The 20,016-nt window shown below is 41.4% G+C and overlaps 1 protein-coding gene across 4 annotated transcripts in view; it reads left to right on the top strand.

The window, feature by feature from the left end:
• The window catches only part of LOC115767143 (cyclin-dependent kinase 14), a 79,758-nt gene that overhangs the window by 39,933 nt on the left and 19,809 nt on the right, over window positions 1-20,016 (top strand). For all 4 annotated transcript variants that reach the window (XR_004018353.1, XM_030711307.1, XM_030711309.1 and 1 more), the window contains exon 3: window positions 7,658-7,849. Coding sequence is in view for 3 of the 4 variants with exons in the window: in XM_030711307.1 (XP_030567167.1) it covers window positions 7,658-7,849 (192 nt within the window). In the remaining variant the exon portion in view is untranslated. The remainder of the gene's footprint in view (window positions 1-7,657; window positions 7,850-20,016) is intronic.

Here is a 20,016-nt window from a genome sequence, read left to right on the forward strand (position 1 = left end):
AATGCGATTTCGGGCACCTCGGACAGCTGCCGGCGAATCTCAACTGTCTCCAGGGCCGCCAGTTTTCCTCTTCAAATATTTATCGATTTGTTGCCAAAAGGTTTGCCTTTTGGACCGGCTGACCCCTCGCCCCCACTCAAGTATTCTTATTCTTTATAAAATAAAAAATTGTAAGTTTTTTGGGGTTCCTTGATCATTTTGCAAAACGTTTTAGTGGCTGTTTAGGCAGCCGCTCAAATTGAACATCAATTCGGGCTTGTCCTGTCGCAATATTGCCTTGAATATTTCATGTGCTGGGCCCTTGTCCTTTATGTGTGTGTGTGCGACAGAGCCTCAGGATCAAAGTGGAGAGCACAGCATAAAATGTTATCAACTAGTTAAAGTTAAGCATATTTTATGAATATTCGATATGTGCAGGGTATAAGAAAGGGCATCAAACTGTGTAGCTCCTGTAAATATATAGCAAAAAATATGTGGTGTCCTAAGGCTAGCTTAGGAAAAACTTCAATTTAGAGAAACACATCTTACAGAGTTGGAAAAGTCTTCTATTATCCATAAGAAGTTATTTATGAATTATGAAAACCCAGAACATTTGCTTTATATTCATATAAATGTAAGGAAGCAAAAGTAAAGTTTACTTAAAGATTCTTTTTGTTGCATTTACAACGAAAATATCTTTTATAGGTTTTCTTCTTACAGTTTCAAGTGTGATTTCTTCTCTGACATTGTACTGCTCAAAATTGAGTTCTCTTGAATAAGAACTTAAAAATTTGCTACTCATTGCACTTAAGCATCGCAATGGACATGAAGTTGAGGGTTCGAGCACTCACCAAGCTACAAAATATTTAAATTTCCTCAACTTTACATTTGGAGCTCAGTTGCATTGTCAATTGTCGTCGCCGGCATTGCAACCCTTGTCTGGCGTTCAATCTTGCGCCGTTGCCAAAATGCCTGCCAGGTCTGTCTGATTGAGTGTCCCGTTGCTATATATCCATCCAGCTAGGTGTCAACCTGTCGTCCCACACGCCTGGGCAGCAAAGTGGTGTTAACTTGTTTTGGCCAAGACTTACAGTTGTCGAATATCTCGAAAATGCTCGAAACCCGCGGGCTGGCTGGCTGGCTGCCTGGCTGGCTGTTGGTTGACTGACAAAGGCATAAATCGGCTGTGACTCAACTGATTTACACTTGGCATTGCCTTTGAAGTGATTTACCCTGTGTTGCGGGCGGGGCAACAAACCCAACGACAACAGCAAAGAAAGAAATCATAGCATAGCTTGCGGCGCGTCCTGCTCTCCGAGTGGCATTTGGCAACTAAATTGTTGTACTTTTCAATTTCAGTCAAAAAGGTGTGTGTGTGTGTGTGTGTGTGTGTGTGTGTGCGACAAGGTGACAAGAACATTTGGCTGTGGAAAAACCACTTACCACAGCAATTTCAACTGTCGCAGCTCTTTTACAGTCATTTAAGTTAATTGTCTCGCCCAGCTATGCCAAGTGCTCAAATTGTCTGGAGCTCAAAATGTGGCACAGGGCAACCATATGACCATGCCCCTGCCCCCTGCCCCCTGCCCCCTACCCACCTGTCCCAAGGCAGCCTCTGTCTTCGTTGTGGCCTCATTCTGCGGACGCATTCTGTGTGTTTTTTGAAGAGGGGAGGGGCGAGGCAACAATGTGAGGCACTATAATTTACCAATTTGCTGGGCTGCCACGTGCCGCATTCTTTGTGGCTCCACAGTTCTATTATGTGCACCATTATCCTTAAATCCTCAAAGAAGAAGAACAATGTCTGGCAAATATTGAAAGACGGCAGCTTCAATACAAATATGCCGCACAGCCAGAATTTATTTTTAATTAATCATAAGTTCCATGAAGCCATTGCAGACAGACACACAGACACATACAAACACACAGCATACACCCACACACACACACACACACACACACACACCTTTGTGCAGCTCATTTTCATTTGGCGCCCCGCCGCCCACGCTCGCCCCGCCCCGAACTTTGTGTAATTCAATGCTTTTGCTGCTGTCTCCGGTTTTGCTATTCGCTGGCGTCTATTAATTAAATTAAAAACTTGTTGTCAGTTCGCCCTGAAAACTTCAGGAGTTCTTAAAACTATGCGCAAACATGCAAAATTAACATGCGATGCGGCAGCTTATAAAAGTTTGACAGCAATTACAGTTGCGCGGCAACTGGTAACAGTTTCGCAGCTCCTGCGACTGCTTGCTACAGTTTGAGTGTGACTGCGGACTTAGTTTAATCTATATGGAGACGCAGACTGACAGTTTGAAGCAGCCTCTACAGTTTGAAAGCCTTTCTCTCTTTATATTTTGTAATCAGTTTTCTTTACAATTATGCAAATGGTTAACAACAATTAAGCGCCCATGTTAAAACACTGTCTGAACCGCTGATTCAATTGAATACATTGACACGCCTCTTCCCAGCCCCCTTCTGACTGTTCCTGCTTCTCTCAATGGTTCATTGCACGTTGCCTGCAGCCCGTTCATCCGCTTTTTTATATACTTTTGTATTTTGTTGTTGCCCTTGCATAGGGTAGTATAATTTTTGGCATGAGGGGTGTAACGCATTGACGGAGATATTTTCATATGTTCATGAGTGTGTATATATACTCTTGTCGTTAGAGCTCTCTTAAAACTTGGCTTAGATTTATAATAAGATAGAATAGATAGAATATCTTAACTCTCCAAATAAAACTAAACAATGTACTAGAAGCAAGTTTGACAAAACACTTTGATTCTTGCCGCTGATTCTGGTTATGTAAAATATGACATACTCTGACTGAGATCAGATTCATACATAAGCTATCATCTAAAGATGCTATATCTTTATATAAAGGGTACTTAAGCTTCGGCGTGGCGTTCGCTTCTGTTTTCTTTTTTGCTGTTCATGGTCTGCACATTTCTCTCTCAACAATTATGCATATTTACAAATGTTAATTGCCGCCGGGCGCAATATTGTTGTACACGTATTTACAACGCGACCAACCAGCAGCCACGCCCCTACTAAAAGTACGCCCTCCCACCAGCACCCCACACCTCAGCTGCCAATTAACAACATTATTGACTCCCGACGCTGGCCGGCAAGGCAACCAGCCAGGCAACCACTTTGAAATGCTAATGAAATTGGCTTTTAAAGCCAGCGAATCGTGAGTCGAGTCGTAGTTGGAGTCGGAGTCGGAGTTGATGTAGTGCTGGGAAATGTATAAAAATAAATTCGGCGAGTGTCTGTCTGACAGTCTGGCTGTTGTTTTCATCAAAAGTCCTTGTCGTTTGCTTAATTGATAAATTGATTAAATTGCATGCCTTAATTGCATGGCAATCGCCTTGTCTTTCGTCACAATGCCAACCACATGACATCGGCAGCGGCAACAAATGAGTTTTAACATTTAATTTTTGGTGTCTCTGCGTTGCCTGCACTTCCCTCCCTTTGGCAAATTGCATTTGCTTTGTTCGCCATTCGGTTCTGTTCTGGTCAACTGTTCGTTAATGCGACTTATTTGTCAGCATTTCAAGTGTCGCTCACATCATCATCGGCTCTGCCCTGCAGTGATCCGCAGTTGGGATTGAATTGCTTTGTCTGGACAGCGGTTCGCCGGTTCGTCCCGAATCAGACTATTGACAATTTCGACGGACCGCCTGCGGGTTCAGCGGATGAACTGATTTTGCCATTGTCTTTTTTAGTTACAGTTGAGAGAGAAACACGTCCGTTTACTGTGGGCATGTGCGCTTTCTGAGCTCTTATCTAGGATTAGATACTAAGTACCGAATGCTGAAGGGGCGAAAACTTTAATTTGGTCATTTGGTTTTTATTGGAAACAAGCGCTGACTTGGCAAGGTTTTTCTTTATTAAAAAATTTAAGAACATGTATAAAACTTTAAGAATGAGTATTTATAAGAAATGAGCCATAATATGATGCCTTTCTCTAGACTATCGCATGTATAATATAATATTATGACGCTTATACGGTTTGGCTTTTAAAGCAGAGCCAGTAAAACATTTACGAATAGCGCACAAAGTAGAATAATTTATTGTATGCTCTCAAGAGCGTAAATATAAGAAAGCACGAGCTAATGCTTGCTTCGTACTTTCAAAGCAGAACTAGTAGAACGTTTACGAATAGAACAAAGAAGAATTAATAATTTATATGCTATCAAGAGCGAGTGCAAAGCAAAATTACAATTGATTCTCAAGAGCGTAAAGACAAGAGAACAGAGCCAGTATATTATTTACGAATGGAGAATAAAGCAGAAAAAAAAATGTAAATGCTCTCAAAAGCGTAAAAGTGAGAGCGCAAAAGCTTATGCCCGCAGCACACTATCCCCTAATACCATATCAGACTCTTTAATCGCAACTCTTCAATTTTAATCCACATTCGATAAACTAATCACATAAGTACTCCACGCTCGCCAATGCCAACCATATCATCACAATCTGCTTGTTTACTCACTTTTATGGCGCATTTGTGCATTATCTATGTAAATGCTGTTGGCTTATGTTGGCGCTCAACACTCAATTGCTCTCAACTCTCGCATTTTGTCGTCTTTGCGTTAACTACCCGTTAAGTCCAAAGGAATCCCGAACCGAAATGCGAACAATAAAAGCTTTAGCCGGCGACTAAAGCGCATTAAAACTGCCGACTGGCTGCCTCTGAAGCTCTTCGGAAGCGGACTGTCCAGTTACTGCCCAGTTACGTAGATTGCATTTGCTCGTTTGATTTTTCCATTTTGTGTTTTCTATTTGCCGATTTTTCTTTCTATTTTTTTGCTTTTGCCTTTGTGCGGTTTTACTTTGATTTAATTTTGCTTTTACTGTCGGTTGTTGTCATTGTTCGGAGCGTGTTCCCAACTGCCATTGTCTGCACCCAATTTGCGAGCTTTGTTCAATTGGCTTTGCTGCTGCTCTTCTCTCCAACTGTCACTCATTCGTCAGCAAAATATATCAGTCAAGGGGCGGGAACTTTAAAAATTTAGGCTTGCCTAAGCTAAATTTGCTGGTGAACAAAAGCAGGCAACAAATTTAAAGCCGTCAAATTCAGTTAGGCATTCGATTGGCTTTGTTTTTAAGTGGACTTAAATATTTGTTAACTGCTTAATTTATGCAAATATTTTTCAGCTAGGATATCCTTTTTAATGTCTCTCAAGGAGAAAATTGAAGGCAATGGCTATGAAAATCCTCTCACCTGGCTTATTATTAAATGTATTGACTGAAGTATCGCCTGGAAAATATATAGGCGATATAAAACGTCTTAACTGAACTGTACATAAAATATTATAAATATTAAAATAATATTTCATTACATAAATTTACCGATATCGCAAAATGCTCATCTTTTAAGTTAAAAAGGCGATACTAATTTTATTTCCTTGTGTAAAATAACGAAAATCTTAACTCACTTTTCTAAAGTATCATCAAACTGTCTGCCCAGGGCTTAAGATTTGAGCCCTTAACCTCCACAAACTCATAACAGCCTACGACGAGCGAGCCTCACGCTTTTGTAGCTCATAATTCGATTAAAAACTTCTGCCCACAAAAGTATGCTACAGTTTTGCAAGCACTACATTTATGTAATTTTGTGCCGCAGTTTTGTGGATTGACTCTTGCATAAGAACATTACGAACATGAGCTGATGTCTGATGCCATTAACCCAGAGTCTGCTATTGCTTTTTTCCTACTCCAACCATGCGAGTAGTTTATGCTGAACATATTTTATTGATTACATTTGCAGCCACCCAAAGTCTCTCACAGCCTCCTACCGCAACCCGGCACGGTCCCGGCTCCCCTCCAATGGGTTGGCTGCGTGTTTTTGCACAAGTTTATGAGATTTTCGTGCGAGGCAACCCCAAAAATCAAATCGCTGTAGCCGGAGTTGAAGCCAGCAGTGCCACATTTAGGGGAATTGCATTTCTGTGGTCTCAATAGATGTGCACACACATGTCTGCGAGAAAGAGTGTATGTGTGTGTGTGTGTGTGTCTGTGTCTACATGAGTTATATAAGCAAATAAATTGCTTATTTGTAGCGACAATTTGCGGTAATTTTGTGATTTGTGTTTCGGCTTCAATCTACAAATGTTGTGCTGACATCATCTGTGTGTGGGCGTGTGTCTGTGTGCGTTGGGGGTTGTTTCCGCTCCGTCCCTGACTAAAGTCCTTATGGCTATTAATTAAACATGTACAATATGTACAAACCCACAGTGCCACCCCACCCAACGTCCTTGCCATAATTCATAAGAGACAGCAACTGCTGCTCAACTGCCTCACCTCCCAACTGCCTGCCACTCGTGATCACAGTTTATTGACTGCCTCCATTTTGGAAGCCGAAACTCTAAACGTGTAATCCTTTCGGCGCTTGCCATTTGCATATAGCACACATGTAAGAGCCCTCTCAGAGCTGCTGTCTCTGCTACCCTTCTGGCCATCCACTTGTATGCATATCGTTAGCAAATTGCAGGCTCAAAAAGCTAACCCGTTCTGGCAAAAAAAAAAAAGCGCAGGGCTTTCTTCGGCAAGCAGCAGATTAAATACCCTAATGTACTGGCTGCAACAAGAGGAGGAATCTATGCAATGTTTCCAGTTTTTATATGAACGAGTAAAAAGACTTGCCTGTCGATGCTGATCAGAAATTAATACATTTTTTTTCTGTCTACTTCTGTGTGTCACATACTTCATGGCAAAAGTGTAATACCCTTTGCCAGCGAGAGGCAGAGCTAAACTCCAGGCGGGCCCAAAGCGTGGTGAGCCCCGGCATGTATGTATATGTTTGCCTTCTGTAAGCTAATACCCAGCCAATTTCCGTTGGCTGGTGCTCTGTTACGGGTTTTTTGTGCGCAGGTATCGTGGCCAACTTGTTTTTTCTCGTTGTCCCTGGCTCTGTGGCGCAATTCGTGCCTTTTGTATTTCCGTTTTGGAAATTAGAAGGCGCGCCGGCGTTAGTTCCATACAAATTTGTATAAAAGCTTAGCTACATTTTTTCCGCTCAACTCATTTGCATATTCGACACATTTCAAATTGAGCCCCAAATGTGGCGTCCGTTTACGAGCTGTGACTATGACTTTTGACTGGGGCGGGGGCCCAGCTGCGTGTCACCCTTTGGGAATTTAAGCCTTTTAGGCTGGTATTTTGTAAAATAATTTTAAAATTGACATTAACTTTGGCGCGGCACAGCCTCAAGGTCTCCAAATGAAGCCATTAGCAGTCAAAGCCCGGACCCACAAGAACCCCCGTCAATTGACTTGTGAACGCAGCCCCAGCACCCGACCGCTGCCCGCAGACGATGGCCTGGACCAGAACTCTTGGCCTAGAAATACACACAAAGGCGTTGATTGGCCTGAAACCAAACTCATGCCACAGTCAACTAACCGACCCATCATTCTGCCAGCTCACACTTCCGCACCAGAATTTGTCCAAGCTCTCAAAAGTGAAATGTGGCCAAGCGTGCTTCAGGGAATTTCCACTTTAGTATTGAGTGTGTTCATATGAAAATCATAATTTGATTGGGGGCAAGTTTTAAGTGCTTCTATGAAAATTGATTTTACATAAAAGCCAATTAGCATAAAGTTATAAGGCGATTGGTAATCGAGAATTTATAATGTTTATTAAATTTTTGTATTTGTATTTTATTTTATTTCGATTGCAGCTATTTCCCGCGAGGATGGCGACGATTCCACACATCATCATCACCATCATCATAATCATCATCGCGGCGGTGGCGCCCATCATAATCACGGTAATAAAGTTCCATTCAATGGTTACAATTCGGAAGAGTATCTGGATCGACTGGAACCAAATGGCAATATACCCGCTGACAAAACAAATTGCAGATATGGCGGTAAGTTCAAGTTGAACAATTTTATTGATAAATAAACCATTATAGAGAGTTATGTAGAGTAAAGTTAAGAGCTCAACTGAGCTGAGAAATATTAACAAAATGAATATAAAAATGTATTAAACTTATAAACTTTTAACTGCATTCACAGGATATAAATTAATTTCCTTACTTACATTTCATAGCGGCCTTTTCTCTATTGATAGAAGATTTAGTTAGCTTTAATAATAATACAAATTATGATCTAATATACATGCTTAATATTCAATTATTAAAACAAATCCCAACTGTCGGTACTAACTGCTTCTAACAGATTTATTGCTTGCCACGAAAAAGAATGTTGCATACTTTCTGGCTGTCACTTTGAATTTTGGCGAATTGCTGGCGAAAGCGATTTGCTGGAAATCTTTTTGAGCGCTCAACTTTAAGCAAACTCATTCATAAAGATTTACGCAATTTATTGCCTCGCTTTCGCAATAATCTCTCATTTAAGCAGCAGCCTCCCCTGCACCCTCTCCTACCACTCAACCACACACCCCCGCCAAAACTAATTTAATGATACGAGTATTTTGAGCGCTTTGCTCCCCACTGACTGGCGTAATTTATGCCTCCGCGCTCTAACTAATATCGGCCCGAGCCGAACAGAGCCGCGTCTCTAATTATGGCCTGGCCATTTCCCCAGTGGCATAGATAACCCCGGCTCGCCAACATTTCACGCGCTCAATTTATTGCTGCGCTGTTTCTGCTGCTGCTTAATTTTTTCTTCCGTGTCATTTATCAAATTTTTGACTCATTTAGCAACGTTTCACAACGTTTCTGTTTCTGTTTTTGCTTTATTTTTCCTTTTTTTTTTATACACATATTTTATCTGTAATTCTGTCATTTAAACGCGTGCTTAAATTGCTTATCATATCGTTTCGTGCTTGTTAATACGCTTGAATGCCAATGCATATTCTGCCCATAAAGACCACCCTCTCTGTCTTGCCCTTTCATTTTATTGTCATAATTGTAAATTGCAATTTTATGCAAACAATGGCGAAATGGAGCCATGGCCCAGACCGTCTCAAGACCCGACTCCCTCGCACTTCTTCTTGTAAACTTGAAGACTGGTTGACATTACCGATAAGGCACATGATGATGATGAGCAGCAGCAGCAGCAAAAGGACTCATTTGTTATTGTTGCTGTTGCTGCTGCTGGCGCTTGTGCTTGAAGCTGTTGCTCTTGTTATTGTTCTTGTAAAGCGGGGCACTCAACTCTCGCAGGCCATCTCTTACTTTATCTACAACTCGTTTGCCTGCCTCCTCTCCTTTGACTCTGTGCCAGCCTGCCTGCCTCCGTCTAGGCATTACGGAATCGGCTCATAAAGCAACGGAAATGAAAATATTAACAAGCAAATGCACAACAGCAACAGCAGCAGCAGATCCCCACAGCAACAGCAGCAACAACAACTACAACAATGGGAATTATTCATAGTTAAATGGAAACTGTGCATGCCTCATAGAGTAGCTATCTGTGCGCTCGCTTTTAAAATCCATTGTCTCTCTTTGCCACTGAAGCACTTGCCACTTGGACCAACCCATACCACCCCAAACCATCCCACCTCAACCCAATCCACTGCCACAGCCGGCAGCTGCACGTGAACTGTATGCATTGCCAAGGTCTTGACAGGCGCCCCAAGTTATATATGCACCTCTATATCACTCTTGGTATACTCTTATAGAGGATGTTATCAACTTGTCGTGAAATGTGCAACACATTACATTTCTATTTCTAATCAACACGAGGAGTCGAGTCAATATAGTCTATCCGTCTCTCTGTTGGTTATTTGAAAAGGACAGTCTTGGTTCTTTGTGTTTCTGTTGCAGACAATAATTATATATATCAAAATCGGTTAGATCGGATGACTATGTCATATAGCTGCCATAAAATGTATAGGTTGGCATAGAAAGTTAGACTCTTATATGAAATTCTGATCGGATCATGTAGCTGCAACGATGGCCAAAGGGGGTTTTTGTTTGGAAAGCTTTGATATTTTTATATAATACTTGATTAACCAAGCAAAAAGAGTATTAATTCTTCGGTTTGCCTTTTCGCCCTGCTACTCTCCTGTTGTTATCTTCTTCTTGTTCTTCTCTTGTTCGCGACGCCAGGTGGCGTGTTTGCTTATTGCATTTGCGAGGTGCACTGCAAGGATTACCCGCTTCACCTGTTTTGACTGCGACTTTGGCCCGAAACGAAAGTGTGAAAGGTTCTTGTGGCTGGAAACTTTTGCTGCATGCAAATAAAGTCCTGTTGCGTGTCAAGTCAAACTGGGGAAAAGCTTCTTTTTTGTTTCTGAGACAGCTGTAGTTACCCTTAGTACAGTTTTTGACATATTTTTAATGCTCAGGATTGAGTTGATTTATTTGTTATTAAGATATTTATGCAAAAAACTGTTGTTCTTTTAAGACTCTTAAGTCTATTTTATGATTTAAATAGAATTTAAATTTAATTCAGCTATGCATTCGCTCATAAAATTCGCCTTCAATAATGTACCTTAAAGTCTTTACAGCTCCCTAATGTAATTTAACATGTATTTGCTGACTTTCTCTTCTATTCACATATGATTAATAGTTTATTTTTTGCTCCCTACAACTCTTCAATTCAATTCGTTTTATTCTGTGATCAATAAACTTTCTCAATCTACCCCTCAAAAGCAGTTCTCTCTTATCATAAAGTTATGTAACGCACAATAAATTACACACTTTGAAAGCACATTCACCCACTCAACTAGACCATTTCCCGCACCCTACATCCCCTACCAATCTCCACGACTTGCCTAGCTGTTTCAGCCAAAAGCAATTTCAGTTTTTCATGCTGCTGGGTTTGTTGTTCCCCTTGTTGTTGTTGTTGCCGTTGTTCTGATTACATGATTTATAAGTTATCTTCAACTCGACAACGTTGTTGTTTGCCATTAGAAACGTGTTGGGGCGGCGCCTGGCGTTGAGGCATTTCCCAGGATATGCGCAATTTATTCTCAAAGACTTTGCCCCTAAACAAAGATTATGGTTTATATGCGCAAATTATGCGCTGCCAAAAAAAAGGAGACCTTTAAAATTCGCTCTGCTGCTGCCCCAAGTCGTTTGCCATTTGTTGGGCCATTACAAAAGTTGTGCGCTGTTAAAGAAAAAAAATTGTTGTAAATTGCGTACAAAACATATTTGCCAAATTCGCATAAAAGCAAGCGAAACATTTGACAAACGGCTTTTACTCCCACAGCTGAGGCACTTCCGGTTGCCACAAAATTGTAAATCATGTTTAACAATTATGCGCGACACAGAAAATTACGACGATTTAATTATTATGCTGTGAGTTCTTGTGTGTGTGTGTGTGCGTGTGTGCGTGGCAATATTGTGGTGTTTGCCACATGCATCAATTGGTTGCAACTCGCATTAAAATGCCACTTCCTGCGACTCCATTTCCTGTCACCCTTACCTCCCCCAGGCACACCAAGTTCGTGAGCTGCCTCAGTTATTTCCCAATTCCTAACCCTACCCCACAATCCCCCCTCCCCCCCCCCCCCTAGGTTTATGCACGCGCGACTAAATCCTTTTAGCGCTTTATTTCGCTTCTGATGCGCCGTTGCTAGTCCTTCAGCTTCTGTTTATTTTTACTCTTCTTAATACGCTTACAAAAAGGTATTGTGATTCAGACATTTACTGTGAAATCCATTCTGTTTAAAGTCATTCTGAAGAAAAGGCTTAGTACTCATTTATGTAAAGCTAAGTAAATAGTATATATATGGTTATATATAGCACATAAGTTAATCTTAGTCTGTCTCTGTTTATACGCTATTAAGCCAGCCTGAATTCTGAACAGCTCGGCAATAAATTTATGCTTTATTTTATTATTTATTTGTTCTGTGAAAACCTTAAATTAAAATAAATATACAATCAAACCAGCCCTTAAAAAGTTGCAGAAAAAATGCTCAGAATAATATGTCTCTAAGACCAATTAGCCTATGACTTCTTTAATTTATTAAAAAAGAAAACTTAGTAGAAAGGATTTTCTTTTTAAGTTCAAAATTGGCACTTAATAATCCAAAAAGTTTTAATGATTTCCTTAAACTTAGTCCAGCTTATCATAATTAATAAGCCTACAAAGGGTATTCTTTGTTCGGCGCTTTGTTCGTTTATTGCCCTTTTCTGACTTCCAGCCTCAGCGCATTGTTTGCTTTACATTTTTTTGCCTGCCTACGCGCAGGGCGCTTCCTGAGTACCCCTCGTGTCAGGAGCCGTTTGTCTATTGTTTTCGCAGCGCTTTGCTGCTCCCCAGTCGCCTGTCTGTGATTTAAATTTATTGGCAAAATACTTTAAGTGATTTTTTTGTTGTTGTTGTTGTTTTCCAGTTTTTTTTTTCAGCATTGTTTGGGGAGGATTCTTTTGTGGAGGACGGCATTTGCGTAGCTGGGCGAGAAACCCTTTGACAGTTATGTTGGCTTTTATTGTATCTTCCGACCATTAGGCGGGCGTTTCTAGCTAAAGAAGTCCTGTCGCCTTGCGGTTAGACAGCCCTTCTTTGCGGTTTGCAGCCGCAGCGCGTACCCGCTGTCAAATTCGTTGCAGTTTATTAACGAAGCAAAAACATGTCGCCTTTTTCCGTGTTTCCCGTATTTGCGCTTTTCCGGTTTGAATTGTGGTTTTTTTTTCTTTTGTTTTGTTTTTCGGTTTTTTGATGTTGTTGTGGGGGCAGCGTTTTTAATGATTTAGTTGGGGAAGTGTTTTTACTGGGACTTTGCTTTTGTGCTGATTTTTGTTTGATGTCATCTCGCGTGAGACTTTTTTGGCTTTTCGTTTTCTTTTTCGGTTGGCTAATGAAGCGACATGGAAAATTTGCGGTTTATTTTTCTTCCATTTTATTTTTTTGGGCGTTTTTACGGCTGTCGCGCAGCATTTGCATAAGGGCTATTTTTTGTGTTGGAGCAGATCAAAAAGCGGCAGAGTTCGTGCATTTGCAATGTACATCGATGTAAAAACTTGGCTAATTGGCTAGGGAAACTGTGGAAAGGTGAGAGCCAAAGGCGTTTTTTTTCTTTTTTTTTGGGAATTTTGAAGTACAGGAAAAAAATTGGAATTGTGAAAAGTATATAAAGTTGGGTATTCAGCGTAATCCTATATGCCTTATCACATGCTACATGAGAATAGAGTACGCATTAAAATAGCTGCTAGTGTTAAGTTAAGTCTACTTGCGTATTCATTCAATGAAGAATTTAAATTTTATAGATTCGCAGAGCTATTTAATAAAAGAAATCATATTTTATTGTGCGCTGGAATCGAACAGAATGAATGTAGTAACAATCTTGATCACTTTTTCCCCTCGCTTAGAGATCGAATAGTCTATCTATCTATAGATGTAAAAATATAAAGCCCTTGCAGTCTTTAGCATTTTGTAGGCCGCCATAAAAACTATATATAACTATATTATCCTCTCAACGAAAACATAAAAAAAAAAAAAACAACTCTGAAAGAATCTTATTATTAAACTCAAAATATTTCCACGCTATTGATTTTTGGCGCTGTTAACTGAATTTCGGCAAAAATTGTCGTCAGCACAGATAGATAAATTATGAATAATGCTGTGTGGTGCGAACACTGCTCATGATACATAAATTTTCATAGCTGCTGCAGCATAATAAGCTCCGAAGTTCCTTAGCTGCCGCGCTAATGTAATCAATTCTCTTTGAAAACTTTGCCCGCACACAACTAACCAAAGTTGAAAGCAACTGCCACGCCCACACGCCCAGCAATTTTAAAGTTACTTTTCGCCAGAAGCAGCAGCCAATTCGCAGCATTGTCCAAAGTGTCGCCCCATCAGTCCAGAAGAAAACTCTAAAACTGTCCGAAATGAAAAAAAAAAAAGTGAATCTTTTTGACAATTCGTCGCATTTTGCATACTAAGCTCATTATGAAGCCAAAGGCTCCGCCCAGCCCCAACACCTCACTCCTCGCACAACTCGTTGTCCTTTTTTTCTACAAAAAAATTGTATTTCCTGTTGGCCAGCGGGGGTTGCAAACTTTTTAATAGTAAAGCAACCCCCGCCTCCCTTCTTAATAGCCAACAAGACAATTTGACGCGCATTTTATTGCAACTGGCTGGGCTAACAATGCCCCCTGGGCAGTGCCACGCCCCCGACGACGCTGCCTAGTAGCGCAGTATGAAAATTCACGCTTGTCATTATAAATTCCAGACAGACACCCTCGTGCCCCCTGCCCCCTCCTGATTCAACCGCAAGACATAATAAAATGCTTGCCACAGCTTTAAGTGTGCCAATGTCCTGATGTCTTTAAGTCCTTGTCGCTTGCAATCAACGCGCAGCTCCTCTCATATTTTGAGTGACAGCTGAAGTATCCATAACGTCATCAGGAGCTCATACAATATGGGCCTGGGGTGGTCGTGGCATGGCATGCCAGCTAGGGAGCCTGGGCCTGCAGGTCACGGCCTCCAACGGAATTAGGATTCATAATATGACAAAGTGACGGTTGGGCCATGTAACTAACGCGTGTGTGCGTGTGTGCATGTGTGTGTGTGTAAGTGTATGGAATGTGTTACAAGGATATTTGCACACACAGAGTCACGCACACACGTGTGTGCTTAGATTATAAGCAGCTTCAGCCTGCGGTTGACTCTGTGTATTTGTATTGGTCTATAGGGAGATTGCAATTCACTCTGCTCTTGCCGCATGCCGCCTGCCACTGCAGATAAGCCCCCATGCTCGATATATGTGTTGATTCTGACAGCCTTGGGGCATGTGCCACAGCAGCGGCGCACGCATTTGATTTGGTCAGCTCGACACACGGACATAGGCCAGTCTTTCCGCTTCCTTCCTGCAGTTTTGCCTACGCAGACTACTTCAAATTTTGATTGTCATTTACGTGACGAGCCGCATGTGTGTGTGAGTGTGAGTGTGTGTGCGGTTGTGTGGCTGTGCGTCTCCCTGTCTGCCTGTGTAAGAGGCTTTTGGAATGAAATTGCTGCAAATTATTCCCATTACGATTTTGGGTGCTGCTTTTCAAGTTGATTGTCGTTTACATATGAACAAAGCACCATGGACTGGCCCCTCTACTTAGGCGCCTGATTGCACATTGAAGAAGCTTATGCATGAGTTGAGTGCGGTATGCGGTCGGAACATGGAACACGAGCTCATGGACTGCTCAATAATGGCTTAATCAGTCACAAACGATTGGGTAACTATTGGAATACTGGGAATGCATTCAAATTGTTGGATTGCAGAGCATTTAATTGAGAAAGACCAATCGATGACTATGTTATCGATAGCAGTCGACAGCAAATTAGAAATTGACTAGGCTATATAGAGTTGCCCCAATTTCGGAAGTTACTGCAGAAACCGGTAGCTCATTCATATATGAGGCCCTAAAATCGATACCTGACCTAAGAACCGATAGCAACATTTTGTCCTTTTAATGCAGTCAACTCAAAAAGCAAAACCTTAAACAAGTCAAATTGATATATGCATACGATCAATTAATCGATAACCATTCGATCAAGCTATCGATGTACCGATAGCTTATTCTATAACTTATTGATGTAGATTATTTGTGAAAGAAAATGAACTATTTTGTTCCACTGTGCGCTCCGCTCTTCATTTACAATCATCAACCGAATGTCTCTTTCGAGTCCAGCACGCACTCCTGGTGTTCATTGATGGACTTGCCTGCATTCTATTGCCATTGCTGGTGCCGCCGTTGTCCTGAAATTGTCTACTTGTCTTTTGTTTCTTTGAGTCGAAACCCAGCCAGTGCAAAGTGCGTTCCCAGTTGCCGGGAGGCAAACAATTCGCGTTCGCCCTGACCATTCGATTGCTTTTATGACGAACGCTTGACGGAAGCGTGCAACGTGTTTCCTAGTCTTTTTTTTCCCGCTGTTCCCAGTCGATGATATATTGCAGGAGTGGAAGAGTGGCTGCAGCGCGGCTTTATTTGCCATTGCCACAAATCAGTGGCCAATAACCAAGCCGCAGACAGTAGACAGCATCCGCAGCGCAGCATCTCTGTTTATAGAGCAAACCTTTTGAAGTTAATTAAAAAATGCAGCACAGGGCGCCCGTACAGTATTTTTTTTTGCAATTACTTAAACGCAGAGTTTTTTTGCTGCAGCTTGTAAAAATATTGCGGATAGATGTGGCAGCTGCAACAACAGGGAATGGATTATTTTATTGCTTATTAATATTCCTCGCCCTCTTTCTTTTCTTATTACTATTTTATATTGTGTGATGAAAGTAGCTGCGGCAATCGTATCAGTTGCAACTAAATTGAATTTCTGCTGCCTTTTCCAACACTGGGTATTATCCGCAATGCAATTGAATTGGCTGCGAGTGCTTCGTTGCCAGCCTCTGCTGCTCCTTCTGCCCCTGCTGATTGGGCATGGCGAAGTAACTTTCCTTTGTCCTGCTCAGCCCACTCTCACTCCTACCATCCGTGTTGTGTTGTGGCTTCGACAATACGTATTAGAAATCAATTCATTTTGTTGGCTATTGTACAATTTCCGATTCGTCGTAACAAATAACCGCTGGGCTATAAAGCAAATAATGAACGGACAAATTGCAGCCAGATAGATTGATGTTTGTGATTTTGATAAATATTTGGCCAAAACATGTGCAATTGCCAGAACATTTCGATAATAAATAAATGCCAAATAACTGTAACTGTACCAAAAGCAGTCGAAAATGTAATCAACCATGGCCTAAGTAATGTTCATTTGTTCAAAAAGGAAGAGGATAAAATATTTGTAACATTAGATTTTCATTCACTAACTTAGGCTACTTAAGATTCGTCAAACGTACAAATTGATATACAAAGAAACAAGTATTTTCTACGAAGGCATATGAGTGTTATATATATATATATATATATATATATATGTGTGTGTGTGTGTGTGTGTGTGTGTGTGTGTTGGTGTATACATGTATTTTTGAATATATGTATGCACGCATGTTTGCCTTTTAATACGAAACGCAGACCAAGCTTATTCAACGAATTCCTACTAAGTGCTCTTCTCCTCGATTCTCAAGAATTCAAGTAGGCTCTGCGGTTTTTCATGCTTAGTTAGTAGTTTGTTAGTTTTTTGTTGTTGTATTTATAGTTTTTTGCTTTGCGTGTACATGTATGTATCACTGTATGTATATATTTATGTATGTATGTATGTATGTATGTATGAATGTATGTAGGGTCTATTGTACTGATACTTACAACAATTAAGTCTATACTTAAGCATAACTCTGACAGAGCTTTAAAAGAAGTTTCTTTTAATTTCTAATTAAAATGCCTGTCTTTTTATAAGTAGACGTTGTATGTACAACTTTACAAACAATTCCAGTCGACAGCTATATTGTTCTATCGTAATTGTGACGTCACTTATGCAGAAGTTTCTTGTTGCAACTGAAGTCGCTCGAGCGGAATGTGACACAAGATGTTGTGCAGTCTTGACGGCAGGGCCTTGGGCCATGTCACAAGACAAATGCAGTTGGCCAAAAAATGGAGGCAAGAAGGGCAACCGCAAAGCTTGTGCAAACTAACGGATGCGGCGCCTAGCTACTGTTTCCGCTTTCCTGTTGCCGTTACCGTTACTGTTAGCAATTATGTGCCCGCCCCCGCCACCCCCCTCGTCACCTGTCTAGTACTTTGGTAGTAGCCACACCCGCAACAATGTTGCATAATGGGGCAACGTTTAGTGTGAAATTCTTGTAGCGGTTTTTTCGTGCGCCTTTGACTGTGCCCCCTGCCCCTGCCCCTGTCCCCCCTAACTAAGCTTTTCTTTTGAAATTGCGCACATAAACTAATTTTGCATGCATGAAATGATTTTCATAGTAGAGTAAAAATGAGAAAATTGCAGAGTTGCCGCCAGCAGCTGGTAGTGTTGTCGCCCCTCTGTGGCCGGGCATATGCTCCATCCATTAGGGTTAAGTTGCGTTCCTCATGCGTTCTGTGCTGGGCCTGGCCCCACACGCTAATTGTGTCACAATGATGAGCATAATTTGCGCGCCCAGGCACACCAGGCGTGGGCAAGTGGGTGACAGGGGAGGGGACGGGCCACCGTTAGAAAAGCGCAGTCGGAAATTAAGCATACGCCCCGTGCGCGCGCGTGTGTGTGCGTGTGTGTGCAACATTTATGCACAATGACAGCACTAATTTTCCGTTAGTAAGTAATTGCATTTTGTTTGCCACTTTGCAGCACGCTTTAGCTCACCTTAAACCCGCTCACCCCTCTCCCGCCTGCTAGCTGCATTTAGTTGGATATTGTGCTCATTACTGGCATTTCATTAAATGTAACCGGAAACCTTACTGTTCGCTCGTCAACTTTTTGGCGTATCCATTACTTTGTGTGGCGTCACTTGATCCTAATGCAAACCCCCAGCGCCAACCCCTCGAAGCCTGTGTCTACATTTTGGCAGCAGACACCGCTTTTAATTAGCATCAAACTTCCAGGCTGTCTGCTCCTGTATCGTTTTGTTGTGCCAATTTAAATGGCTACACACAGACACACACATTGCACGCACACTCATACGCTTTGCTACGCTTTTTATATAGAATATGCTGTCATATGTTTGGCTCATGATGAATGATGCCGCCAATTGTTTGGTTTTTGTTTTGTTTTTGTTTGCACATTGCAAACACCGAATGTTGGAAAAGTGGAAAAAGCTTAGCAAACCAACCCCCCTCACCCAACCCCCCTGCCCGTCAACTACACCACCCGCAACCCTTAGCTGCCTGCCCCGGCCTATTCGTTTTGGCAGTAAACATTTTCGACTTGACAGCAGCCTTACGTATCTCTGCTGCCTGTCAGTCTTTTGCCCAACAACTCTGTTTTTGTATACTCTGTAATCGTTAAGCGATTTCTTGTACTGCCGCCGCCCCCGCAGTTCCCGCTCGCCACTCGGCCCAGTGTGGCCTCTTTTGTTTGCCTGCCTCGTACAAGAAAAGTAATTTTATGTAATTTGTTAAGTAATATCCTTCGCTCTGTTTGCCTGCATGTCTCAACAGGATGTGGCTGTGCGAACGTATGTGTCCATGTGGCCTGTGTGCCAGTAACTTGATGGATTTACTGCTGCTCTGCTGCTACTCTGCTGCTTACTTCGGCTTTTCTGCAGTAACTCGGCTGTTAATTAGAAAACGAAAACATCAAAGTGCCATTGTCGCAGCTTAAAGCCGCTTGAGCCTCATCAGTTGCCAACTGATTTTCACAGCACTCGAAAATCTGTGCTGTTTCTTTTTTTACTCTGCGTATTTATTTTGTGCGAAATCGAAATTAACAGTTCCGTAAATCTTCTAAATGGGAAAAACAACTGCCAATGTTTCTTCTTTAATAATTGACATGTGCATGCATAGATCTGTACATTCCCAAGCGAGTTTGTCTGCTTAAAATATGTCTTTCTATTATTTTGTAAAAATTTCTTAAAGTTTACTATTATCAAGAAATTGTAAGTAAGCCCTGTACCCAAAGTCTGTCAATACTAAATGTTTTTAAAATAAACAAGAAGAAAAGAAGCGCAAGATATATCGCTCCAATCTCTTAATAATAAATATTCTAAGGTATGCCAATTACTTATATATTTTTGTTGCCTCGAGTCGAGAAATTTGCGCACACTCCAGACCGCATATAACTCGAGCTAACAGTCATAATTGAAACGCTTTTTCGATTGTCTCGCCTTGTCGCGTGCAACATGTGGCATGAGTAATTATGTGCTGGCGACCAATCAAATTGCTGTCAACAAAGCCGAAACCAAAGCGAAAGCCATAGCCAGAGTCCTTGCCTCGTGGCCCAGACTCCATGCAATTAAAAATTTGCACTTTGGGCCAAAAGCCTTTTTGGCTCACGTCGCACAAATTGTTTGTACGTGTTTTTTCTTCGCCCTGTAATAACAACAAAAACTACAACAAGAATAACAACAACAATAAAGCATGCCACAACAAGCGTTGTGCTCAGCCCTTTTGCTGCTTTCTAATTGGAAACGCTTTTCATTATAGCGCAAATGAAAATCAATGTTCGACATGGCTGTCCTTTGGTTTGAGTAATTAAACACAATCAACTGGCAAGTTTTCCCTTTTTCCCTTGTTGTTGTTTTTTTTTTGCTGCTCTTAATAAATCGCACTACAGGACATGTAATGGCTGGGAA

Source organism: Drosophila novamexicana, unplaced genomic scaffold (assembly GCF_003285875.2).
Source record: "Drosophila novamexicana strain 15010-1031.04,08,12 unplaced genomic scaffold, DnovRS2.1 tig00001340-arrow-arrow-pilon, whole genome shotgun sequence".
Taxonomy (NCBI): domain Eukaryota; kingdom Metazoa; phylum Arthropoda; class Insecta; order Diptera; family Drosophilidae; genus Drosophila; species Drosophila novamexicana.